The sequence below is a fragment of the Camelus ferus genome, chromosome 29 (assembly GCF_009834535.1).
Source record: "Camelus ferus isolate YT-003-E chromosome 29, BCGSAC_Cfer_1.0, whole genome shotgun sequence".
NCBI classification, from domain to species: Eukaryota; Metazoa; Chordata; class Mammalia; order Artiodactyla; family Camelidae; genus Camelus; species Camelus ferus.
This window is the reverse complement of record NC_045724.1, coordinates 3,441,551-3,469,110: the sequence shown is the minus strand read 5'-3', so window position 1 is coordinate 3,469,110 and position 27,560 is coordinate 3,441,551. Positions and strand designations below refer to the sequence as shown.

The window sequence follows — 27,560 nt, the reverse complement described above, 5'->3', positions numbered from 1 at the left end:
ATCAGGAAATCCGGGGCTTGTCCAGTTTCAGTTCGCTTATTTGAGTAATGGAGATGGTGTGATGGCTGACTCTATGTGCCAGCTTGACGGGGCTGCAGGGTCCCCGCTTACTTGGTTGGAGGTTATTCTGTGTCTGTGAGGGTGTTTTTGGAAAACATAAGCATCAGACTAAGTAAAGCAGATCGTCCTCTCTAATGTCAGTGGCCCTCATCTAATCATTTGAAGGCCTGAATAGAACAAAGAAGCTGACCCTCCAAGAGGGAATTCCTGCCGCCTGACTGGGCTGGGGTGTCATCTCGTCCTGCCTTCAGATCAAACTGAAACCTTGGCTCTTCTTGAGTCTTGAGCTTGCCAGCTTTTGAACTGGAATTAAACCATCAGTCCTCTTGGTTCTAAGACTGTCCGACTCAGACCAGAACTACACCATTAGCTCTCCTGGGTCTCTAGCTCGCTTCCATAATCACGTGATCAATTCCTTATAATTAATCTCCTTATACATGTATATATAATCTCTTACAATGTATATCTCTCTTATATATCTCTCTTTTATTTTATATATATATATATATATATATATATATAATCTTGTTTAAAATTGTATATCCTGATGTGATATCTATGTCTCTTTCTATATATACCTGTACCTATATCTAAATCTATATCGATGTGACCTGTTGGTTCTCTTGGTATCCGCCTCCGCCTACCTTCTGCTGAGTATGACAGAAACAAAAGGACAAGTCAATGATATCACACCCGGAGACAGAAAAATCCACAACACATAATCTCCTGAGTACATATGGACCAGCCCAGACACACAATTCCTATTCAACCCAGGATAATGTGAACACACTTAGGATAAAAAAAACAAACAAACACTACTTTCAAATTTTATTTACTAATAATCTTTTTTCAATTCAAAAAATTGAGGGGAGAATCAGTCCCTCACACAGCATCTATGTTTAGTGACTGCAACCAATCAGATCTTCACTGTTTTTCAGGGAGAACAAGCGTTTTAAAAGCTGGCCTTGCCCAACATTAAGGTTGTTCATTTTTAGTAACTGCAAATACCAAAATCATCTTTACTCGTTGAGATTATTGTGAAATAACACTTTCAGTAGAAAGCATTTTATCATAGATATTTTCTAGTTATGTATAAAAACTCTGCTATCTAGGATTCTAGATGTGGTACCATTACTGGCTTTGAAATCAAAACAGGAAGTTGGGTAGGTCCTGCATGGAGCATTAGGATTCCTGGTCATATTAGTCAAAAGTGACAATGGAACTTCCAGTGACCCTTTTAAGATGCTCCTTCAATGCAGCTGGTTCTCCCTCAACCTTGAAGAATAGCGTGAGCTATTAAGAGCTTTAAACCAGCTTGGGTCTCCTAAGTTTGTCAATTAATTCTAAGGTGACTTTGCTGCCTACATTGCAAAAAGAGCAATCAATTATTACAGAGAATAATCAATTCATGAGTACAAGAGACAGAAATGGGACCGGTGTGACTGGAACAGAGAGATGGTTAAGGTAGGGAAGGAGCTGTGTGCTGGGAGAGGACACGTGAAAACACATGGGAGATGGACAAGGCCATGTCCAGGAGTTCTGTGTTCTGAGATACGACCCGTTTTCTGGGTAACTGGAATGTTTCCTTTCTCCTAGTTCAGAAGAGTAAAGGTACGACCCTGGGGATGGATATGGGTTAAGAGGGATATGTCCCTAAAATACCTTAGTTATGGCTTCCAATTCAGTCCTTTGACAACCTACCTGTCTCCCTGGTTATTACAAACAATTAAATACACCAAAATAAACGCAAGAAAGAGAGATCAGCTCAGAAGTTTAAACTGATGAATAAAGGCGAGTGTATTGGTGGGAGGGAGGAAAAATCTCCACTCGGGGATCTGAGTCTTTTGCCGTCTAATCTTTGCTGAGCTGAACTATAAGCAAACTAATTAACCTCTTCATGCCTTGGCTGCTTACCCGCGAAGTGAAGATAACGATGATCCACTAACAGGACCGTAAACCATCTGCAAACACCACAATTATAGAAATAATACAAATAATTACTTACCCCTAGTCTTTACTCCAGAGCTTACACATCTTCTCTCTGTCTAAATAATATGTCAGGTTTAATTTTTGTCAAACTGTGCGTGTGTGTGTGTGGTAGAGTGAGCTTGTGTTTACTTTTGTATACAGTCGAATTTGTGTTCATTGAAAAGCACTCTTTCTGATGCCTATTGTTCAGTCTAATACACCAGGTCCTAGATTTTCATGGCGACACCTATTGGCAGCACACAGTTTAATGCAGTAGAGCTGCTGAGAGAGAAATGGGAAAGGGGGTTTGGGGAGGAGTAGGTCCTTTTGGCTTCTTTATAAATGACAATGCTTCTTGCCTGTAAAAACTCTTTTTGCTTTTATTGTCTTATAAGCCTATTGCAATTACATTAACTAGAGTTAAGCAATTCAAATTGGATCAGCAGGTGAATAATAACATGCCAAGAAGTGGCAAGAAGAAGGGGCTCCTAGTTGGGTTTTATTGTGGATTCACTGATTCACATTGAATTTGCCAACTCCTTTGTGAGATTTCCAGCAATTTTGTAGGAAGTATTTATATAAATGTATTCCTTAAGTAGCATAAAGATTATCCGTTTTTATAATGATTCTTGGTTATCATACCATACTTTCTTTAGCAGGTGAACGGAAGTAGTAATCAATATTCTGAAACAATAAAATATTTACAGAATTGTTCTGGTTATTTCTTTGTGAATTCAGAGAAGATTCATACATTCTCTTCAAACTTCTTTTTAAAATTCATGCCTGCATAGTAAATATGTAGGCTGTTTTCGAGATGGTATTAATGACACAGACATGTGACTACAATGTTTTTGTTGGTGAGATTTGGCCTATAGCAAACTGATCTGCCCACAGATCCTGGTTATGGTCATGTCTGGTTGGTAAGGGACAAAGAACTGGACAGAAAAGACCTTTCAGTTCTGGCTCAGTTTTCCTGTATTATGTGACTACCGTAGTTCTCCTAACCTTTGCTCAGCTAAAGTGGGGAATAGCTGTCTGAATTTTTCAGTGCAGTACTATGTGTTCTGTTGAATTCTCACCTGACCAGGCCTTCTTTCCCAGGCCCCATGTCCTCCTGCTCTGGCTTTGTTCCAGTTGACTCTGCTGGATTTTGAGAGTCAGGGTTTACAGTCTGATTTCTGAGTGCAGTTTTCTCAGAGGTTTTATCTGTAGAGAGGAAACAAGATATAGATTGAACATATGCCACTCTTGATACAGCTTTATTGGACAATATAAATCACAAGAGATGCTGCTTCTTTTTCCAGAATAGTCTTCTCAGGAACTCCTCCCCTACGATTCTGGATAAACAAAGTGGGACCTTAGGCAGGAGGACACCTTCAAACTGATAAAAAATTATGCTTACATCATATGATCCAACAATCCCACTCCTGGGCTTACCTGGAGAAAATTCTAACCCAAAAAGATATATGCACCCCAATGTTCATAGCAGCAGTATTTACAATAGCTGAGACATGGGAGCAATCTAAATGTCCATTGACAGATGACTGGATAAAGAAGATGTGGTATATTTACATATACAGAATGGAATTCTACTCAGCCATAAAAAAGAATGAAATAATGCCATTTGTAGCAACATGGATGGACCTAGAGATAATCATATTAAGTAAAGTTAGTCAGAGAAAGACAAATATCATATGGTATCCTTTTATGTGGAATCTAAAAAAATTATACAAATGAACTTATTTAGAAACCAGAAATAGACTCAGAAACATAGAAAATGAATTATGGTCATCAAAAGGGAAAGGGATGAGGGGAAGGATAAGTTAGGAATTTGAGATTAACATATACACACTACTATCTATAAAACAGATAACCAACAAGGACCTACTATATAGCACAGGGAACTATATTCAATATCTTATAATAACCTATAGTGGAAAAGAACCTGAAAAAGAATATATACCTGTATATGTATATTTATAACTGAATCACAGGACTGTGCACCTGAAACTAACACAACATTGTAAATCAATTATACTCCAATTAAAAGCATGCAATTCAATTCAAGTAAAATTATATTTAAATTTTTGTGTATTATGTAACAAAAAGTTCACATGGTATATTTCTTTTTGATATTAGCAAAGCTGAAATTAATAGGGAGTCATCATTCAAAAGGCATTTTCAGTTCTGCTGAAGTATTCATGATATGTGGCTGAAACTGAGGCGTCAGAAAATGCAGAAAAATAAATTAGGCAGAAATGATGTGATTGGCATTGTTTTAGGATTTTGCATTCTGATTTTTTAAATGAAATCAAATCTTTGCTCTTGGTTTCATCATCTTTAGCTATGACCTCTTTTCTGAAGAAGCAATGCAATCTAATATGTACTAGCTTCATTTTCCGTCCAAAAATAAAATTTCTCCCTTCAAGCCTATAAGTACAATTTCCAATTAATGTACTTTAAATTGCAATTTGCCTAGAGAATAATCAATTTACTGGTAAATATTTGGATTTTAGAGAAGATTTTAATGAAAGTAAATTGTTTAATATAAAAAGAAAATATAGAGAGAGCAAAGGAATAGAATAAATACAATTTAATTCATCATCCACAGTTTCTAATTTATTTTTAATTGAATGTACTGTGCTTAGAAAATTGAAACCAAAGCCCAAATCATAATTCTTATTTTATTGTAGTATATTATAATTTTAAAAAACTTAAGCCAAACCAGTATTGAAAATCCAGATTGCAAAAATGATAAATCAGAGAATGATCACTTACTTTACAAAGGTTTTCACTGTACAAATCCTTTAGTATGAAAATTCTTATGATCCATCTAAAATTTTTCAATGAACTAAACTTTTTGGGAGCCTATTTCAAGAGTAAAGGGACTTATAAAGTTGAGTCACTACTTCCAGTTTTAAAAATTTTACGAATAAGAAAGTTTAAACCCCTGGATTTCTCAAGATGATTTTGTTCATTATATATATCTTCATCTACCTTTATTTTGGAATTATAGTAATTTTGGCTGAAAGATAGGAAACACACACTTTCCTTTACATCATTTTTTACTAAGAGGCTTTTGATAGAAATAAGAGAGAAGGATCTAATTTCCCTACGTATTTGAGTCCAGTCATATTTTCCCAAAATATTGGCCTTCAGTCATTTTTCAGATTTCTGACATCGTGCCTAAGAAAGTGACAGCCAAGTATTTTTCCTATATCTGCCAATATTGGGGGCAATCACTGTAAAATATTTTAAAACACAATTCTTAAATTCTGGCCATGGATGCCAGTACATTCATGGATTGGAACTCTTAAAACTGTATGTTGTTTATGTATTTTTACATGGAGAGGATCTAGGGTTAACATGAGCTCCTCATCGGAGTCTGGACCAAAAAAAAAAAAAAAAAAAAAAAAAGGGACTATGAACTATTTGGTGGACTTACATTTTCTAGGAACACGTGTCCCCAAAAGAATATTAGGATTGAAATAGAGCATGAAAAATGAGTAAAAGAATTCAGATTAAAAAAAACCCCTCCTGAATGTAAAACAAGCAGAATCTGTAAATCAGAATTTTCTTTAAGAGGCTTTTCGTGAGTCTTTCTTACAGAGGCTCAGGAATTAAGCTGTTTCATACGACTTTCATCACTCATTCAAGTCACAGCATACATATGACAGTACGGTGTTACCTTTCTGCTAGTACCAACTACAGACCAACTGTTCTGCAATAGTTCTTTTCTTCCATTCTAATAAGGAATTTTTGTTTATCCTGATAACACTTGGATTAAACTAACTCTAAGTAGATTTATCCCATCTCACCAGGTCTCCTCTAGGCATCACCAAGCCCTTTGAAAATGGTGCTGCCTCTATTATGACAAATCTAGGCTATTTAGAAATTAATTATAGCCAAATTTGCTTTGTGGATAAGCATTTTAATTATAAAAGAAATGCTCAATTATAGCTTGTTGATGAAGATGAGAAACCAGTTATTTCCTATTCTTGGATTCAATGCAAAACAACTTAAAAAATACCCACGAAGACTTAAAACAAAAAGATCTCCATCAACTACAGTCAGTGTGGGTGTCTTTTTCTCCATGCAGCGTGTTATTTGTTTGTGGGAACAGATGGTCCGACTGTTTGCATCATCCTCATCATGAAAGAGGAAACTAAAATACATGGCAAATCTTGCTTTGGCATCTGGGTGAAGTTTTGCGAACTGCGTGTTGTACTGCTTCCCAGCTTCACGCATGGACAACAGGATTCCCCTTTTTGTCACTGCCCCAGTGGATAGAATAAAACTTTCTGCCAGCTGTGCTCTTTGTGCACTGCATAGCAACTGCCAGATCTCATCAGTACACTTGGCCCCATCCTGCCCTGGAATGTGTGCCCATGGCAGACATCAAAGTGTTCTGATACTGTTGCTTTTATTGAATGTACAAGAATGAGCGCTGGGTTTGCCCTGCACGCACCTGGCTGATTCTGTCTCCAGCCTGGCAGCATCTCACCCTGGGCCTCTGTGATACACTTCCCGCCTGTCTGACTCCCCTGGAGCTGCGCGTGGTGGAGACCTGCACAGGTGTGAAGCACCTGCTTCCCTCTCCAAGAGAGGAAACAATTGATGCAGAAAGCCATTAACCTTCCACGTGCTATCAGTGGCACTAAACAATGGCTGGAAAAGGAGGGATTCAAAGAAAGAACCTAATTTGGGGATAAGGTCGTTAAATAGGCGTTGGTTTAACTGGCTCATTTTTCAGAAGAATATAAAAAGGGGGCCTGAAAATGCTTTCATTGGTTGGGATGTTTGATGCAGGTGATAATATCACTTAGTTAAATTTCGAACTCTTGAAACACCACGTATATTGTGGGCTCTGTCTCAAAAACAAACCTCCTTTAATTAGACACCAACAGTACCTGAGTTCTAGATGTTAGATGAATTAATAAAGGCTGAGTCTGAGTCCTTTGATTAGATGCATAAGTGGCACTATTGTTCCCATCTTAATGAATGAACATTTGGAGTTAAAATAATGAATAACACACTTTTAAGAAGTGTATGATTAATGGCTATTTTCTGGCACCAAAGATTGTCTTTTTGACTCAGCTTGTGGTTAATTTTGTAGTTGCTAGAACACATAATGTTCTTAGAATAGTTTTAATCTTTGATCCCACTTGAAATTTCATTGTATCTTTGCAGACTGTCAAAGGGCACGGAGGAATTTGACAAACATTATAGCAATGCGTATAAAATGGAATCTGACAGAGCACCTTAAAATGCCACAGAACAGAAACACGGAATGGTTTATATTAAGACGCATCCATGCAATCTATAAAAATCCAGAGGGGGCAAAAAATCCAGAGGAGAAGGAGTCAGAATAGGTGAGAGTTCTGGAAACCATCCTACAGGAGGAATGGCTAAGGAACTTAAGTTCTTTGGCTAACGTATTAAAAACTAACTAGCGACCTAGCAGTTATTTCAAATTCTTTGAAGGGCTGTTTAAATAGGAAAGAAAATAGATTTATTTTATATATTCACTCCAGAAGAGAGAGGAAGGGTCCATCAATGGAATTTACAAAACAAGCAAACAAAACCCCAAATGGTCTAACAACTAAACTTGTCTAACAGCAGAATACACAGTTTTGTGAGGCAGGGAAAGCCCCATTGCTGGAGGTGTACAGGGGACCCGGGGACTGTGGCAAGGGAGACGGGATGGGGTCCTTGAATCTGGTCAGAGGTTAGAGTTCCTCTAGTCAGCCTGAACGTGCTAAAAAGTCCCAAATATAAAAGAAGGAATTTTTATATTTGGGCAGATTTTTTGCTTAAAGATATATCATCACAGGTAAAGAAATGAACAACAACAAACAAAAAAGAGAACGGATCCATCTAAGGTAGCTTTGGTGCTGTGTCGGGATCAAGGAAATCCTGCCTTCTCTCCGTGTCATGCTTAGTTTCAGGGACTTTTTTGTTGGAGTTAATTCATCTAGAAAACACATTTTAGGTGCAGGTTTTAAGGAATGTGGTGGTGGGTTGCTGGTGTTGGGCACCAAGGAGAGAGCTTTAATCCTTACGTCACTAATCTCTGGGTGACTGGGGATAAGTCGCTTTCCTGTAACAGTTTCCTCATCCATAAAATGAGAAACACTTTTGTCATGGGGATTTCTGTGAGGATTAGATAAAGACTCCAAGAAAATGCAATGTAAACACAAAATGTTCCACTAGCCAGACTGGGGTAAATTAAAATTATCTTTTTTTCCCCCCCAAAAAGGGATATAGTAACTCTTTTAGGTCTGCACAGCATTGATGTATGTGGCACATTCAGGAGCTTCTATTTCCTTAAAAAGGTTGCAAGGATCAGGAAAGAAAGCAAGATGGAATTTCCTACAAATCAGCTCAGCTTTAGCAGAAAGAAGCCGAAAAACAGAATTTGATGTAATTGAGTTGTGCAAATATTTTATTACGTAAACTACAAAAAATATATATATATATAGCCGAAACACTCACTGTATCCACATTAGAGTCTCAAGATTTTAGTTTAAAAAAGTAGGTGGAAACTGAGGAATTTTTTTTAAATGAAGGTACTAGGGATTGAACCCAGGACCTCATGCATGCTAAGGATGCGCTCTACCACTAAGCTATACCCTCCCACCTAAAACTGGGGAATTCTTTCAGTCTCGTCTTCTAGTTGATATTTAAAAGAGTATGCGATCTAGCCCTAACTTCTCCTTTTAGCTGACATGCTTTCTCCATCTCTACTGCATCACAAGCAGAAATGGTAACTGGTTGTGCACCCAACTGGGTGCCTGATCGGGGGGAGGCAGCCCGCCCACAGCTGGCTGGTGACCATGGCGGTGGTATGAAGGCTCTGCCCAGCGGCAACAGTGGTTGTTATCTAAGTCAGGCAGGCTGCTCTTTCTGGAATTTGGACCTGGAAGTTAGTAGATGGGAGTGAGAGGAGTCCAGAGCAGATATGCGTAGGAGTCACTAGAAATGAAGCCATGTTGACTGTGAGCAAGAATCAGAGGAAGTAAGTAGCTCCCAGGGATGCCTCTGTCCCCCGAACGGCTTTTCAGGTCCAGTTACCTGCAGGTTTTCTTACGATGAGCCCTTGATGCTGGAAGTGCCTTGATTATGTCTCTGTCCTTTGCCAAACCAGTGTGGTTGGGAATTTTCTTCATCATTTCAAACTCTGAAGCATAATTATATTTATCTTTTTCCTAGACTAAGTTTTCAGAAATTTCACATGCCAGGCTTATTCATTTCTCATTCCTTTTGTTCATCATCACATTCGATGTCATTTTTAGGGGGTATAGCTCAGTGGTAGAGCATTTGACTGCATCATATTAGATAACATTTTTGAAAGAGTATTTCTCATTGAGTTCTTTTTGAAAAAATTTTATCCCTACCTACAATGACTTTAAAAAATTATAATTATTATTTTTAAAACTGAAATATAGTCTCATTGTATCTTATATAAGACTATTCCTTTCTGGATGAAGCAAAGAAATATGCTTTGAGTAATTTTGATTAAAAAGTTTCATTTGTTTATTTGTTTTTTGTGGTTGTAGTTTCTGTATTCCTACCTTATCCTTTGGCTGATGGACTGGCCCACAGTCACAGAGAGTGGACCATACTCCTGAAATTAGCCACAGTAGTACCTCTCATGCCTGCCTGTCGAACTATGGTTGATGCTACATAAGGAAGCCTTTGCTGATTCCTGTAAATTAAACTTCAGTGGACAGTCTGGCTATTTTCTTATTCCATACAAAACAAATTAAATTGTCTAAGCTGATTGTTGCTGCCAAGGACTAAAGAGTGGCTTCCTGCTTAAACAAGCTTCCCCTTCCTTTTTTTCTTTTCTGACTATATTTTAAAAATTAATAGACTTTATTTTTTGGAGCAGTTTTAGCCCCAGAGCAGGTTTTAGCTCTCTGGATTTCTGTTCAAACTAATTGCTGGCTGAGAAGCAGGCTAGGTCAGATTTTGGATAGATGGGATGAGCTGCCTCTGCAGACCCAGGACTGTCCTGGACCTGGAAACCTGGGATCTTGGCTGTAGAGAGCTGTTTGGCCCAGGAGGTCCAGAGCGAACCCCATCCTTGCAGTCTGATGGCAACACAATCTGGGATGGAGGTCATGAGCGAAGAGGAAGGGGAGAGTAAGGATAACCAAAAACGTCTTGTCTCGGGCCATCACTGTTCACAGGTTTGAACAACAGGGACTACCTACACGTGGTTGGTTAGAGGCCGCAGAAGGGTAGTATGGGCGAAATTTGACAAGAATTCAGCTTTGCTTTCCGTGATTTAAAAAAGGGAATATTTAAACAATATGAAGTCAACATTTAAAAACCGGGAAATCTCACGTTAAAATTTGTCTTGGCAGTCTCTCCAGACTGAGGATGGGATGTCCGGGAGCACTTGACTCTTACCCCACACGGAAGCGATTGGCCAGGGCTCAGTGGCCTCTGGGCTCTTCAGACGGGGCGTCCAGGACCCTCATTTATGCTTTCTGACCTCTATCAGCCCTGGAGTTTACCAACCTCCACGCTAAATGCTTTACATGTAGTAATTAAATTCATCCCCACAACCTAGTGATGTCAATATTATCCTTATTTTGTATGTGAGTGAGATGAGATGCAGAGATGTTAAACGTCTAGACTGAGGTCACACAAAACCAGTAAGCAGCAGAGTTAGAATTTGAATTCTGGGGCATCAAACTCTAAAATCAATGCTCCTTGTAGTGTGAAATACTGCGTTTAGTGTGAATTACATGATTGCTTGGACTAAAACTTAATTTCATTATTTTTATTGTGACTTTTTAAAGTCTGGTGCATTTTAAAGCCATATACGTTAGTTTTCTATTGCTGTAGCAGATTATCACAAATTTAATAGCTTAACGAAACAGATACATTCATTTGTAGTTCTGTAAATCAGAAGTCTAAGATAAGCGTGAAGGAAAGTGTTCCTTCTGGAGGTTTTAGGAGACAATCTGTTTCCTGATCTTTTCCAGCCTATAGGGGTTGCCTGCATTCATTGGTTCATGGTTCCCTTCCCCATCCTCAGACTGCATCAACGCAGCCACATCATTTCATCTCCTTCTTCTGCTTTTGAACCTCTTGCCTCCCACTTATAATGACCCTGTGACTACACTGAGGCCCCCTAACCCAGAATAATCTTCCCATCTCCAGATACTTAATAACATTAGCAATTTTTTAATAAGTAAGTTAACCTATTCATAGATTTCGGGGGTGGGGGTGTAGATGTCTTTGAGGGGGCATTATTCAGCCTGCCACACCATCCTAGCTGTGCGTACCTACTTCGATCCATTTCTGCAAAAATAGAGTCACTTTACGACCTCATAAATCACTAGGTAAGTCATCTAGATATCCTCTGCTGGCACCAAAACATTGGTTTAAAGAAGCATTTCATGTAATGTAAGGAAAGCGAAGCCTAAGAAAGATGATTGTAATCAAAAGAGGACTTTAGTAAGTTATCTTTATTTGAATCCAAAATGTGTTGCGTTCTTCATTTCCTCGGCAGATATAAATTAAAGCAAGCTCTGCAGAAGATAAGAGTTCTATAATCAGAAATCCACATCTGCAGATATTATGACATTGCACCTGGGTGTTTTGAAGTGAAGACGCAAAAATACCAAGCACGTATATGAGGCTATCTTTAAACACTAATAATTTTGCTTTTGCTTTTTCAAAACAAAATCTCTTAAATGTGACTGTTATTCGTAGTAAAGTTTTTGAAGACATGCTAAGTCTGCAGATTTAAATGAAACTATTTTTTTTCCCTTCCCACTCAAATAGCTCCTCAGTTAAATGGAGCTTCCACGAAAGAGTTTTTTTTTTTATTACCAGCCATGAAAAATTAAGCTTACAAATACACTTTGAAAAAAGTATAACGGGAAGAAGAATGAACTTGTAATTCCAAAGACGTGATCTTTGGTTTCATGCCATTAAGGTTGTATTTGTATGTGAGAACTGTAGATTTAAAACCATCACTATCATACAATAACTCAGAGTAAATCAGAATTATAGTTTGAATTATCTAGACAATTCTGTGGGTTTTTTTCTTCCCTCAGCTTATGTAGATTTGATTTCTACTGTACGAGGTTTCTCTCTTCCTCAGTACTTCCATTTGTTAACCACAGTTCATGTCAATAACACACCTTTTTTTTTTTATTATATCCTCCGTTTATTAGCCTGACTATTTGTGTAAGTTTTATACATGGGAACTTTTATCAGAAATGGAGCATTAATGATTATTAAATTCTTCCCTCTTTCAGTGACACATCATAGTAAATATTTTAAATCAGATAATTTAACAATTGAAGGACGTAGCTTAAGTAATCAGCTAGGAGGTTCTATTAAGCTGCATTATGCTGAAAACCTTATTGCAGAACATTCACTCCCCTCCCCCTATCCCTTTGGATAGTAACGGCTGACTCTCTGGAAGATACTGTGTCTTCTTGGCTAAGATGAAAATGCAAAAGAAGGATGGTGTAGAAAACAGCTGATCTGTCCAGGAACAAGGACGTATTCTCTACATTCTGATCAGAATAGTAAAAACACAGAGCTGTTCTTCAGAATGAAGAAGTAAATAAATAAATAAAATCAAGAAAGCTAAAGTGAATTTTCTCCCTTTGATTTTCTTTTTTCTTTTTTTTAATGTATTGTTGAAAATGGATAAGGAGGAGATCATAAAAAAAATAGACATAAGAATCCATTACCAAAAATAGATCTTTATCCTTGTAATGTTTTCCTCCTAACTGGGAACATATTATCTTCCTCCCGTTATTCAAGATTATTCTACATTTTTCTGTTAAACTGCTATTTCTTCAAGTGAGTCCTTTGTTTTTCTCTTAAATAGGAGCAGGCAAGTATAATGACAGTAGAACCATTTCTTCAGCTTTTGACTGTGGGCATATGTCTTTCGAGGAATTTGTTTACTTACAGTCTTTCTTGTGATTTGCTTTTTTATTTACAATCTTGCTTCTAATTTTCGTGTATTTCTTATTTTGCTTCCTTAGAGATAGAAATTTTGGGTACTGAAAGCTCATTTGTGCCTCAGCTCAAAAACTTGTTCTAGTAAAAATAGAAAGTCATTAAAAATTATCACACAGACTTTTGTCTAGTAGATGAAAATCAGAAACATTTACTCCAGTTTTGTAACAATAATATTTTTTTAATTGAAGTGTAGTCAATTTACAATGCTGTGTTAATTTCTGATGTACAGCATAGTGATTCAGTTATACCTATATATGTATTTTTTTCATATTCTTTTTCATTATAGGCCATTACAAGGTATTGAATATAGTTCCCTGTGCTCTACAGTAGGACCTTGCTGTTTCTCTATTTTATATATAATGGTTAGTATCTACAAATCCTGGGCTCCCAATTTGTCCCTCCCTACCTCCTTTCCCTCTTCATAACCATGAGTTTGTTTTCTATGTCTGTGAGTCTGTTTCTGTTTTGTAAATAAGTTCATTTGTGTCTTTGGTTTTTTTTGTTTTGTTTTGTTTTTTTAGATTCCACATATTAGTGATATCATGACATTTTTCTCTCCTTCTGGATTCCTTCATTTTGTGTGATGATCTCCAGGTCAATCCACGGATAACAATAATTTCATTTTCATTTTTTAACAACAGCATACTCTGTTCTAGGGATTCCTCTGTCGTTTTTGTGTTTTCTTGGTGACAGTGTGGTGTTCATACTGGAGAGAAACAGGATAGAAGACCTAGAAAAAGGGGCTGGGGATAGATTTTAGTAGATCCTATAAAGTCAGGTGGAGTAATTTAGATTTTGTCCTGCAGTCAATATTGAGGTGCTGAAGGTTCTTTAGGAGAGACTAGCAGAGACGTGAGATTGAAATTGCTTAATGGAAAGTAAACTGCTAAACGGTTAGGGCTGGAAGAAAAGGGGAGAGACTGAGTGAAACAGAGTCCTAACCACAAGAGATCACTTAGAGCCCGGGAGCAGCGTAGGCATGAGTTACTAATAAGGATCGTATTGGTGGTGGGATTGGAAAGGAATGAAGTGGGTGTGAGGGCCATTATGAAAGGAGATTTGAGGACTAATTTCCTTTATAGGACAACCTAGATAGAGGAATAAAATATGAATTAGGTTTTGAGCTTGGGAGCCTGAAAAAGAGTGACAGGACTAGGAATAGAAATAAATCAGGGAAGGGAGCTTATGTGAAGGGGATGATAAGGGAATTCAATTTTAGACATGCTGTCTTTGGGATGGCAGCAGAACATACAGGGACATTTGTCCAGAGATTACTTGGAAATATTGGACAGGTTATTAAAAAAGAAATTGGTTTGCTATGGATTTGGAATCATCGATGTAGAAATTAGTATGGTAGCCTTGGGAGTAGATGAGCTTTCTAATGGAGAGAGTTTAAAGGGAGAAGAGGAGAGGTGTGGGCAGAAAACCTTTAAACACATATAATCCACGTTTATTTTTATTGTTTGTATAACCTTTCTCTGAAATTACATTGTTCATTATATGCTAATGTTAACACAAACTTGGCCCATATTGGTAGGTGATAAAAAAAATCTGTTGAATAAAAGTGATTGAATAAAGAAATATTCAGATATTCAAATAGTCTCAAATGTGACCCTAGGTGACTTACCTAGTCAAAGACAGGTGTTTCATTAGACAATACATTTCAGAGAAATACACATTCTACTTTTTAGTTTTTTCCTACAGATTTGGGTTCTGACCTTGGATTTTGGTGTGTGACTCTTCAGATGAGACTGGAGGCATCTCGGTTTCGAGAGATTTCTTTTCATTTTTGTTTTCTCCCTTTGAGGAAAAAAAATATAGAGATTGTATCTGTGAATTTACATAAAAATGAAGTTGAACATAAAATATAACACAGAGGTTTTGAGTCACTCATCAAGCCAATCATTAAAATTGATCATTTGTGTATAATGTACTAAAAATGAAAATCTTTGCACTTGAATGAGTGCTCTTGGCTCTACTATTGAATAATCAAACCCGACCTGCACAGTTTTCTGGCGAGAGGCATTCTCTGTTTTTGTCAGTGTGGCTGCTGCGACTCCCTGGCACGTGTTCCTCCCAGTTCTGGTTCTCACTTCCCGCAGCCCTAGCATTGCTCCCCGACTAGGTTTTTAACGATAGACCTTAAAATGATGGAGAGAGGAAAGGACTTTAGTGCCTTTACTCATAGCTCTCTTCTTTTTTCTCTCCATGATTTCATTCACCTCTACCTCATCATCTGTCTGAACATCTAAGCTTCCCTTTGAAATGTAGGTTTAGCTCAGTGGATGTGGCCAGTGTATACCTGAAGACTTTCCTACGGGGACAGAGTAAAACAGGATACGAGTCTAGGACATGGAAAGACTGGCCTCCATGCTGCTCACAGTCTAGTCCGGGGAACAGACACACAAAATGCAACTGACATGAAATGCTATAGAGGTGATGATTAAATGTCTGTAGAGGACAGAGGTGGGGCATAAAGGTGGAGTTGAAGGGAAGGAGAAGGAAGTGACGGGGGAGGGTATAATTCAGTGATAGCGTGCATGCTTAGCATGGACAAGGTCCTGGGTTCAATCCCTTGTGCCTCTGTTAAATATAAAAACAAACAAACCTAATTACCTCTTCCCCTAAAAATTTTTCAGAAAATATTTAAAAAAAGGAAGTGACTCTTGAATTCACAACTCAAGATGAAGTTTTTGTCTTCTAGATGGACAAGGCATGGAAAATAATCCAGACACAGGATGCACATTTAGCAAAAGCCTAAGCTGTGACTGTACATAGGTGAAGGGGAGACAACAGACATGCTTGGAAGGGAAAAGATGTGAGAAGACAAGGCTAATGAAGAAGGAAGGGAGGAGGATCTTGAGAGTCCTGTAAGCCTGGATAGGGAGTTTGGCATTAATTATAGATACTGTATGTCAGGAACATATTAAACTGAAAAGCCAATTAATCAGATGATTTAATTGGAGCCTTACAGTAACCAGATGTGTTAGATGAGGCAGCTATTATTATTCTTATGTTGTTGAACAGGAAATTGATTAGGTGGCTAGAAAAGTATGGATCTCTGGATATATTAGAACTAGTGATACAGCCTTCTGATTTCAGTGAAGCACTTTTGCGTCATGTTATGATGTTATCCACAGATACTTCCGTCACAGTTTTATGTGTATGTAAATGCAGATTTATGTGAATAGTGTCTTATCCTGGAGTGTGAGAGAGAGTTTGGATTAGTCTGAGTTGGTACTTCTTGATTTAATGGTTATTGACAAACCTGAATTATTTCTGATATTTTGGTTTGAGAATTAACTGTTTAAATGATACTTAAAAATGCAATATAAATTGATTTATTCATTCCTGCGTATTTTCTTGTAAGATTCAAATAATCTATTTGTGTTTCAAAAGCATGTTGTTTAAATGTCATTTTAAAAGGTTATATTCTGTAGAGGAAAATAGTTTTAACTTTGTGTCATTTTTGGTATTTAGCATATTTGAAACTGGAGAAAAACCATTTTTCCTTTACTCACGTTACTGGAAAAAATCGATGCAAATAATTCTCCAAATGTGACTTTCAAGATATGTGATGCCAGTAGACTTCTTGACTGATGTCCATAAATTACGGCGTCAGAATGGCATGGGATATAGCCAAGAGTTGCTCTACCCATGTCTAATCTGAGTGCCTCTCCAGTATTCATGTTTCTAAAGGAAGACAACGCTTTAAGGAGTTTCTGCTCTTTTTACCTTCTATCTAACATCCCTTTATCCTGTGGCTAAAGAGTTGGAAAAGCTGATTCAACTAATATTCCTCCTGTTTTGAAGTGACATCACCTAGCGATTTAGCGCTCAGTTGCTGAAGTCAGTTAGACCAGGGATCCAACCCAGGCTCTGCAATTTGCTAGTTGTGTGTAAGCAGCAAATTTTTAACAGGACCTCTGGTTATTGTGAGGATTCAGTACAGCAGTGCTTGGAAAGGGACAGCTCCTTGCCTGGCACATAGTAACTCCTGTTAGCTGTTACATTCTCCAAGAGAACAACGTATTAGCTATTTTTATGTGCTCCGTGGGAAAATAGTCATGACTGGCAAGGGTTAAACATCACTGTACTGACTTTTCCAGAGAAAAACCCAACAAGGCTAGCTGAGGGGAAGCCCTCAGCTCAACACTGGTGATATTCTTTAAGTTTTAAAACATGTAAATAACTTTTAAAGTGTCAGATTATTCATTTTGACGTAAGAATTAGGAAGAAGTCGAGGGCACTCTCATCAAGCCATGCTAAACACATTCCCCACATCTCCTCTCCACTGCAAAAACAGTCAACATTGATCGGAAAAGGAAGGCAGATTTTCCAAGGCCAGAATTAAGTAATCTCAATATTTTTTATACTCCAGGCTAATTTAAATCTGAATCATCAGAGCATGCTATTCTAGCCCCTGAGGGACACTCTTGCTTAGATTTGATATCTTTCATTCAACTCTTTTAGATGAGGAGATAATTGTTGCTCTAGAAACCTTATGTAGTGCTTTTGGTTAAATCTAGTGAGTAATTCATGAAAATTGTTCTATAAATAGTTGTAAGCAAATATTGATCGTGTAATTATCACTTGGACTTAAATCTGTCATAAGAACACAAATTATTAAATGTTTAAAAAACCCCACAAATTATTAATGATGATAAGTATTGCCACTTAGGAAGTCCCTGCTAGATGCTTTATCTACACTGTCTTTAGTTTGTATAACAAGTGTTGTCTTCATTTTATAGAGGACCAGACTTAGGACCTAACAAAAGATTTGCCTAGAGCAGGGTTCCTCCACTTTGACAAAACTGAAATTTTAAACTGGATAATTGTATGTTGTGAAGGGCTGACCTGAACATTCTAGGACATTTAGCAGCACCTCTATTCTTTACCCTTTAGATGCCAGTAGCTTCCCTGTCCTTGACCTGTGACAACTCAAAGTATCTTCAGACATTGCCCGTTGTCCCAAGTGCAAACTGCCCCCCGCTGAGAACTCCTGGTCTAGAGAGATTACTGTTACAACGTAGTTTGCTAAGACCAGGATATTTGACGTTCTCTGTTAAAACTAGATCACATAACCTGTTTAATCCTTGAGAAAATATTTCATTTTGGATGATGGCAGAAGTGAAAATCAGCAAAAAACAGTCTTACTTAGCTTTTCCAAATCATATTAGAATCTTTTAAGTATCTATTAAGCAATAATGCAACTATGTACAGTGTATATAAAATGATGGGGATAAACCCCAATGGGAAACAGTCCATAACTGTTGGTAGCAGATGGTAGGAGGTAAAGCTGTGGAGCAGCCACATGTCACAGTGTTTATGAAAACCCATCACCAGACAAGAAACAAGGAGAATCAAGGCTGATTTAGGAACGGAGGGAGCCTACCTGTGTTGTGGGTCGCGGCGGCTCACTGCGCGTGCCAGGGCCTCGTTTGTTTTCATCATTCTCTTCACTTGGCTTCACCTTGTTGAATTTTATTGTCAGCGATTTCAGCATCTCTGAGGTGGTTCTGAAAACTTCTATTTTTATAACTCTGTGTCTCTCTCGAGAGAAATGTACTTTGCTTTGCTTTTCATTAGGAGACAAGCCAATTAGTCAGTTTAATCAGGATTTTGTTCTGGTTAATTCCTCCAGGCAACTCTCTGACTGGTCAGAGCTTTGGCTTAAAAGCAGCAAATTACTTCTGCCTGGACAATCTGAATTCTGTTTATGAACTTTGGAGAGTCAGAAATGCCCCTGTGAATAATTTATAGGTGAGGATTAAACAAAAGTTTTTGATTTGAATTGTTTAAATGATTGTTTAAGTGTGATCACATTGTCCGTTGTTTCCTTTCTTTCCTTCTTTCTCTCTTTCCTTCTTTCTCTCTCTCTCTCTTTCTTTCTTTCTCTCTCTCTCTCTTTCTTTCTTTCTCTCTCTCTCTCTTTCTTTCTTTCTTTCTTTCTTCTTTCTTTTCTTTCTTCCTTTCTTTCTTCTTTCTTTTCTTTCTTCCTTTCTTTCTCTCTCTTTTTTCTTCCTTCCTTCCTTCCTCCTTCTTTCTTTCTAATTTTTGTCAGTAATACATGAAAATAATTTAAAAAAAAGTACCTAAGGGCTTAAGTAACCCTTCCAAAGTCCTCATCTCTAGTTCTGCACTGTGAAGTAACTACTCTTACCTTTTTCAGTTTTTTAGTGATCCTGTTTTTTAAAATTAGTATTTTATAATTTGATTAGCTTAATTAAATTCTTAGAAAATATAACGAAAAATGAGACATACTGCTTCCCACTCCCAGTAGCTCAAGCATCTATCTCAGATTTATAATGATGATCACGTTAGAATTAAGCAAAGAGAGTGTCTTAGTTTGCTCGGGCTACCATCACAGAGCACCACAGACAGGGAGGCTTAAACAGCTTTCATTTATTTCCTCACAGTTCTGGAGGCTGCATGTCTGAGACCAGGTGTCAACATGGTTGGCGTCTTCTGAAGACTGTGAGTAAAGGCATGGGAGCAAGTCTCTGTCCTTGGCTCTTAGAAGGTCATCCTCTCCCTGTGTCCTCACAGTGTCTGCGCTCTGTGCATGCCTGTGTCCAAATTCCCTCTTCTAATAAGGACACCCTTTATATTAGATTAAGGCCCACTTCACTGACCTCATTTTACTTTACCTATTTAAAGACCCTACCTCCAGATACGGTCACAGTTTGAGGCATGGCAGGGATTAGAACTGCAACATGAATTTTTGAGGGGACACTATTCAGCCCATAAGAAAGAGACGTATGTTTGATGAACATCACTTTAGAGGAAATGTATTTCATTGCTCAGGAGCAATTTATTCCAACATTTCTTACAAGTTTATTATTTTCTTACAAATGGCTGAAATATTCTGAAAGCTATATATGTGCTTCTTAGTTTTTCTAGTAAGTCTTAATAACTCTATTGCATTATTAATTTCATAAATTGTAAAAAAAATGTATATTTCTCCAGCATGAATTTTTTTTTTTTTTCTGATTCACACCATTTAGCCAATAAGGCTAAAATCCTTGAAGGAGAACACCACACATCACTTATTTTATCCCCATGGAGCCTTTATATAGAATGGAAACTCAAGCCTCTGCTGAATAGAATTTAATTGAAAGCCCTTTAAGAGATCTGACAACTCTAGTCTTCACTTATACCTCTGCTTTAATTCAAAACTAATTAAATATATTACATTTGCAGCATTTAAATTTATGCATTTCTTCAATACGCGGCACCACAATGTGCCATTTCTTTAACTATTGTTTTTCTACATCTGTGTTGTCTCCCTAAATAGATCGAAAGGTCATTACCCTCAGAATCTTTGCTGTCACTTCTCCTAATTATCACCTTGTCATCTAATCCAGTATCCTTTCATTGTATGTGTACCATTTTAAACAGATGTATAGAATATCCTGGTTAACAGGCAAATTGTGAAAGAAATATTAGAGTTTTAAAAAAAATATTAAGAGCTTTGAGAAACTCAAAATCTTGTAAAAGAGCCAAGTCACCAAAGTCTACATCAGAGGTCTATGAAACTGCAGTAATGAGCTCATCTCTTTCTTTTTTGGAAGTTCAAGATCAGGAGAGAAGTAGAGGAAGGTGGGATCACCATCTCTAGGAGCATCATGGGACTCTCATTTCCATCCTGCTCGTGACATGTCTGCTACATGCAAGGAGACCGCAGTGGGAGACAGTATTTTGATGATTGAAATATAGGCGGTTATCACATCCATATTACATATGGGAGAGAATAGGACCCGAGATAACCCCTGACTGTCTGCACACCTTAGCTCTACATGCCCCCCAAACAGTAATATGATCGTTGGAATTGCTACTTTTTGTCACAAACTAAGTTATTCTTCACAACCCATCTCCTGGTACTCTAGGTCTAAACACACAAATAACTATAGACAACCAGTTCTTACCGTCAGTAGGTTTTTCTTGCAGAATATCTCAGAGACCCAGCTGGATTGTCAGGATTCAGTTCCTTCCACAGCACAGAATGGAAAGTCATGGTATTAGCCTTCAGCCATTTAGCTTTTTAAAAAATATCAACCATCTTTTAAAACACATAAAATAAGTATTTCAATTGCAAAAATTTGCTCTGCTCTTCCAAAAAGTATTGAAATAATTTACATAATAGAAAATGCTCTTTCCATGACATGAAAATACTTTTAAAGTGAGGTTTTGCTTACTGCATGGAGTTCCGAGGACTCCTGAAACATTAAAATACATTGAATTAATTAAATTTTACTTATTTCTCTGGTTAATAAACATTTTCTATAAACGTAAAAATGTTACTTGAAAAGAAATCCAGGATTGCAGGTGGGGACATAAAAATACTTGCCTATTTTGACAAGAAATTGTTAATGTTCAGTCCTATTTATTGGTGGACCTTTATTTCTTAATTTGCCTTATTTTAAAAAGTAAAATGGACTTAAAATACTTCATTTTTTCCCCAGCTTTATTGAGATATACTTGATATATCAGGTGTAAAATATGATGATTTTATATTCTCATATTTTACACAATCTTTACTACAATAAAGTTAGACACCACATCCTTCACCTCACATGATTACTTTTTTGCTGTGTTGTATGGTGAGAACATTTAAGCTCTACTCTCACAGCAACTTAATAATTCAGTATTGTTACTTACCATTACTTCTGCTGGTTATTTCTACATTGCTAAAAAAAGATCTGCTTATTCTTCTCTTTGTATGTGTGTAAATTTGGACCCCAAACCTGTGTGAGGCACAGGTTCAACATTAAGAATTGTTAAGGGGAACTTTGTTTTCCTACCCAGGGCTCAGACAAACTTCTCTAATACTCTATGATGTTGGATTGATTATTTTTTCAGTCCCCTAAGGATGCTGTTTTTTTTTTTTTTTTTTTTTTTTTTTTTTAGGAGGTCTTGTCTTTGTTTTTGTTTTTAGTGGGAACACTTTTGTTGTGTGAGTCCCAATGAAAACCAGAGCATTTCAGCACCAAGACCACCCACCACATCCCCCACACCAAGGGCAGCCTGAGTTAACTCATCAAATACTTCTTTCCTCTATATTTTTGCAACCTAGGGATTTCCTTAAGATAAGAGTTATGCATTTTGAAGTATATTATAGAAAAAGTACACAGGAAAAATTTTTTTAAAAGAAATTAATTTTTGAATCAATCACTTCATGAAAAAGAAACTTGTATAATAAAACAACTTGATTGATTATGAATATAATTCAATTTGAATGTCCTAGAAATACAAAATTACTTATTTTTGTTCAAAAAAAGTTTGTTCTTTACTTTAAGAGGCAAAGTTTTCTTTTGGGTTACATTGTTACTTCAGAAATAATTCTGAATGAATTATCAAATATGTATGGAGTCATTTCAGATAATCTCAGATAATCTCAGATAACCACAGGCTTCTCAGATAATCTTCTAAGCCTACAGTTGATCATATTTTTGAGCTTAGGATATAAACATCAAAGCCAAGTCATGAGAAGCAAAGGTTAACAGCGAGTTTATGACTGATTCTTTCCCTTCCCAGGACCGTCAGAGGAATAAATGGCCACCCCAGACCTCCTCATAAGCCTTATCCTAGTATTTACCAGTTGAAAATTATCAAGGAATTCCCCGTATATGAAACGTATTTAATAGGACATTATTGGTCTGGCTAGATTGCTTATTGCAGATGAACCTGGGATGTGTGGATTTCTGGGGTGTGGCTGGCTGGAAATTGGGGAAGCTTTGTAAAGAAGTGTGAAGTGGAGATATCCTCAGACCAAACTGTCTTTCTTTCATGAGAAACGCTTTTTGCATATTATGCTTAAAGACTCCTTATACATCTGAAACCAAAATGTGCCAAAGTGCATGGAAAGTGGACAGTTTGGGATGCTGTGTCATAGTTTTGGGGTTTTCCCCAAAAGGATATTTTGTCTAAGTCTGATAGTAGCCTGTATCTGCTGAATCATTAGTCACTTTTTTTTAAATTGAATTATAGTCATTTAACTTAAAAAAAATTTTTTTTTAACATTCATTAGTCACGTTTGGTGCAAGGTAAGCTCTGTGGTTTTAGAGCATCTGCTTTGTCAATTAAACCCTTAGGATTTCATCACACATAACATAGACATTAATTTCAAGCATCTTTAAAAAAAATTTCTGTTATTTAAATTTTAATTCATTTTAGTTGTCAGTTAATTCAATTTTGGTGGATTTCCAATGGATAATTACATCACATGTAAGAGGCTTTGGCATCATATTTTTAAAACTGTAAGAATACATTTTTTTTCAAAGAAAACCAAGGTAAATCATATTACATACAAGATGATATCTTTTAGAAATTATTTCACTGTTTTTTGATTCCAGGAAAATGCTGGAGGGGAGAGGGTGGTGGGGAGAAGATAAGAGATTTTGGCCACTTTTCCTAGATGGGGATGGAGGAAGCACAAGGCTGGCACCCCCCTCCCCCACTCACCCTAAGCATGGCCAGCCCTTCAGGGCCCTAGGCTGGGGCTCAAGTCCATGAAGTGGGCGGGGCCTGGGAAAGGGGCGGGGATGGGATATGCTCTCCCGGGTGTACTTTACAAACTTGGGCCGCGGGGGCTTCTGGGGGCTCTTTCCATGGCTGGTGCGCGTGCGCGGGAGGGCGCCAGCCTGCGCCTTGACATTTAGGAGACAGACGGCCGGCCTTGGTGCGTTAAGGGCCAGCGTGGCCCGGCGTTTTAGTTCCGGCATGATTACCATCGCAAGCAAGCTCAAACACTCCCATTGAAGAGTGATTCTGAAGGGGGAGGACTTCCTAATAGTTCTAAAATCACGGCTTCCTCTGCTTCTGAGACGCGGCATGGGTTGGAGCTTTCTTTTAAAATTTATCTTATTTTTTTCTGGCAGACTATTGGAAACAAACTACAAAACCAAGATCGTATTTCCCCCTATGTCTATCAAAGAAAGTAACATTTAGATAATTTTCTGAGGTCACTCTGAGTTAAATTCAAATAATCTGTGTATTATTTCACTAGGAGAACACCAACCACTAAGTTATAAAGGGCACAGCTGGTTTACGTAGATACCCTCAAGCAGTGACTTGAATGGAAACAACCAAAAGGTTTGTCTTTCCAGTTTTTGGGGGAAGTTGTATTTTTGGATAATAAACTGATATTAAGTCTGAACTTTGACCAAGTCCTGAAAAATTCACTGTGCTGAATACATTATATTTAGTGAAGCAGGGAAATTATGAGCATTTTTTTTCAATTATAAGACTTTAGAGGTAACAGTAATGGGCACGTTGTCAGGCCACCTGTGAAGGCGGTTTTGACCTTAACCTGTAAAGTAGAAGATAGATCCAAATTTTAGGGATTTGGAAAGATTACAAAAGATAATGAATAAGATAACATATGAAGAGTATCTGGTAAAATTAAAGTGCTGAACAAGTATTTGTTACTTAATTGAATAAAACAATTTGTGTTTCTGGAGAGAACTAGGAGTTAAAATGCTCTGTTTACTAAAGTGTGTGATTTTACTAAGCAATAAACATTTGAGTAACTGTAGTTCTGCTGCTCTGCTAGCTGTTGAGGGGGTGTATAGAGATGATCAACATATGCTTGACACACTCAGATTCTTGAGGGAGAGATGTATAAGTGATCACAATTCACCTTTTATAATGGACAGATGTGAGTGATGTTATAATACGCAGAAGAGCAGGTGACTGAGTCTGCCTAGGTGTGAGTGGGCGGTAAAGTGCAGAGTAAATCTTTGCAGGGGAGTTATTGCCCACAATGGGTTTAAAGGAGGAGGAATTCACTGGGCAGACGTGGAAGGATAGGACATTCCGGACACAGAGACAGCGTGGAGTTAATTAAGGTGTTACAGTAAGTGGCAGCTAATGTGGCCAGCACATTGCTCTTAGCAGACACGTAACAAGGCTTCGTTAAACTACTGGTGAATATTAACAATAAATATGAATATATACACAATTTTCTTTACATTAAATGCTAACCATAGTCCATATCATTTCCAAAAGGGACAAAAGACGCTAATTTTATGTTCTTTTCATTTTTGTAGGGTTAGTAAAACATTAAGTTCAAAAAATACATATTCAAAGAAAACGTCCCAATATGTTTTCCTTGAGTTGATGACATTGACTATTTAATGATCTTACAAAGTAGATTTATAGCAACTTAACTTAGAGAAAAATTTCCATCATAAAATATGTATAATGCTGTTTAGAAATATTTGCCAGTGTGATTTTATGTGATGACAAATTTAGAGTAGGTATTTTTTTTCCATTCACCTGTGGGTGTAATGGGACTAGATGTAATGTAACTGAGCTCACATGAAGAATTTCTGAAACTGAAAGGGATTTTAAATACAGAATTTCAGTGAGTAGAAATGCTGTTTCTCTGATTATAATATTTGCAACGCTTTTAATTTATAAGTAAAATGCGTGAGCAGCAAATGTAACAGATATTAAGGGTAAAAATGCCTTCAGGAAATTTTTAATGAGTAGTGGCACTGTGACTAATGAACCCTATATTGGTTTAGACTGTGACTAATAGAATAAATGTTTTGAAAAAAATCCTTATGTTCGTATTTTATAAACAGTAATCAGGTCGTGATGGATTTGTTATGTGAGTATGGATGGGGTGACTATGTGAAGTTCCCTCATTCTTTTACAGTCTCTTACAAAGTTGATTAGCCTGTTTCAGTATTTGGTTCCAATTATGGACTATCATTGCTTATTTATTTATTTTTTATCACCAAGAGAGCTAACTGAAAGCACTTTAGTTAATTGACCGGCACGATCTACTGTTATGTAAGGAGATTAATAGTGCACTTCACAAAGAAGATTGCCTATACACAACCAGCTCCCTAGCTAAGCTGCTTTTAACTGGATTTTTTTGGTTTTTATATTCTAAATTTATCCATGATCTAAACCTAGTATTTTAGGAATTTCTGAGCTATACCAGTATGTTCTTAATTCTCATAAAAATACATCCAGCTACTAGTGAAAGTAGGGGTTGGTTTTTGAGTAATAGTTGTTGTTTATCTCAATATTGAAAGCAAATGTATTAATCCTTGACCTAATGTGAAGATATTACTACTTTTTAACACTCAAATTTACAATGGTGAAAACTGTATTGGTCTCTTAGGTTTGAGCGATGAACATAATTACACAGTAATTTGAAAATCTGAAAATGATAATTAGTTCTTTGTTTAGAAGCCAGAATCCATTTCATCCTTGGCTTTTAGCCTCCTGGTTCCTAGTTTGCTGGATATTTAATTTAAACTGTCTTGTATTCACGATGATCAACCTACTTAAAAACAAACTTAACTGCTTTGCCACCAAACTAGCAGCTTCTTCTGACTCCCTGTTTTGTTAAGGGCACTGTCATTCCTTCAATTTCCTCCCTTATCCTAATTATATGAATTATTTACTTGCTTCTTTGACTCTTCCTTTACAGCTTCTGCTCCTATCCTGTCTTCTTCATTCCTGTTTTCACCAGCTTCAAGCTCTTAGAGAGTGCTTTACTGTTGAATTAACTCCTGGGTTGGCCAGAGAAAGCTGTGAGCAGTGTGTTCAGAGTCTGGATGGCTAGCCTGTGAATGTGGAGGACGTAGAAGCCTGCCCCGGAAAGGCAGCGTGGAGTCCAGCAGGGCAGCTGTTGGAGCAATGTTGTCCATGTGTTTCTGTAATTTCAAAGAAGCCACTGGAGTCACTGAATACAAGTTCTAAAACTGACTTATAAGTATCTCTCATGTTGAATCTCCCAATGCACTCACTAGAAATTTAAAAGAAACTCATTTTGAAATAATATTAAATTTATAGAAAATTGCAAGAACGCTGCAAAGAAATCAGTGTCTGCTTCATTCAGGTTCCCCAACTGGAACACATTTTACAATTTCATTATGGTTCTCTCTCTGTCTCACTATTTCTCTGTATATCTACTAATTATCATTAGTCTTTTCCTGAACCATTTGAGTGCAAACTGCAAACCCGATGCCTCATCACTCCTAAGAATTCCAGTGTGTGTTTCCCAAACAAAGCCTGTTTCCAACACGACCACAGTTCAATTGGCTGGGGACTCAACATTGATACAACACTGCCACCCAGTCCACAGACTGCTTAAATTCTGCCGACTGTCTCAACCATTTCCCCGTCCTTCCTGGTCCAGGGTCCATACAGGATCACGTGCTGCATTTAATTGTCATGAATCTTCAGTCTCTTTCCAACTGGAATAAGTCCTCTGTCTTCCTGTCTTTCACGACCTTGACAGTTTAAAAAAGTACCAGCTTGCACCATCTATTTTATACAACCTTGTGCAATTAATATCTCTAACAAGTTTAATTGGATCTCTCAGATACCACCAGTCCAAATCCTACACTGGTTTTCTTATGCTTAAGGGGTGAGTTTGGAGGTCAAGGAGTTTCCAAATGTTGCTTATGTTACTCATGCCATTTGTTAGATATTGCTGCAAATATGCTTGCGTTCATCCACTTGTTGATTCATGGAGTCATTTGTTCATTCATTAAATGGTTCGG

General features: G+C 37.3%; 1 protein-coding gene across 1 annotated transcript in view; it reads right to left on the bottom strand.

The window, feature by feature from the left end:
- The window catches only part of CNGB3 (cyclic nucleotide gated channel subunit beta 3), a 110,005-nt gene extending 91,417 nt beyond the window's left edge, over positions 1-18,588 (bottom strand). Inside the window, exons 1-3 of the mRNA XM_032469998.1 lie at positions 18,428-18,588; positions 14,751-14,832; positions 3,108-3,234 (exon numbers count right to left, since the gene is read on the bottom strand). Of these exons, the coding sequence (XP_032325889.1) occupies positions 3,108-3,234; positions 14,751-14,832; positions 18,428-18,538 (320 nt within the window). The 5' untranslated portion in view covers positions 18,539-18,588. The remainder of the gene's footprint in view (positions 1-3,107; positions 3,235-14,750; positions 14,833-18,427) is intronic.
- Between the last annotated feature and the right edge of the window lie 8,972 nt (positions 18,589-27,560).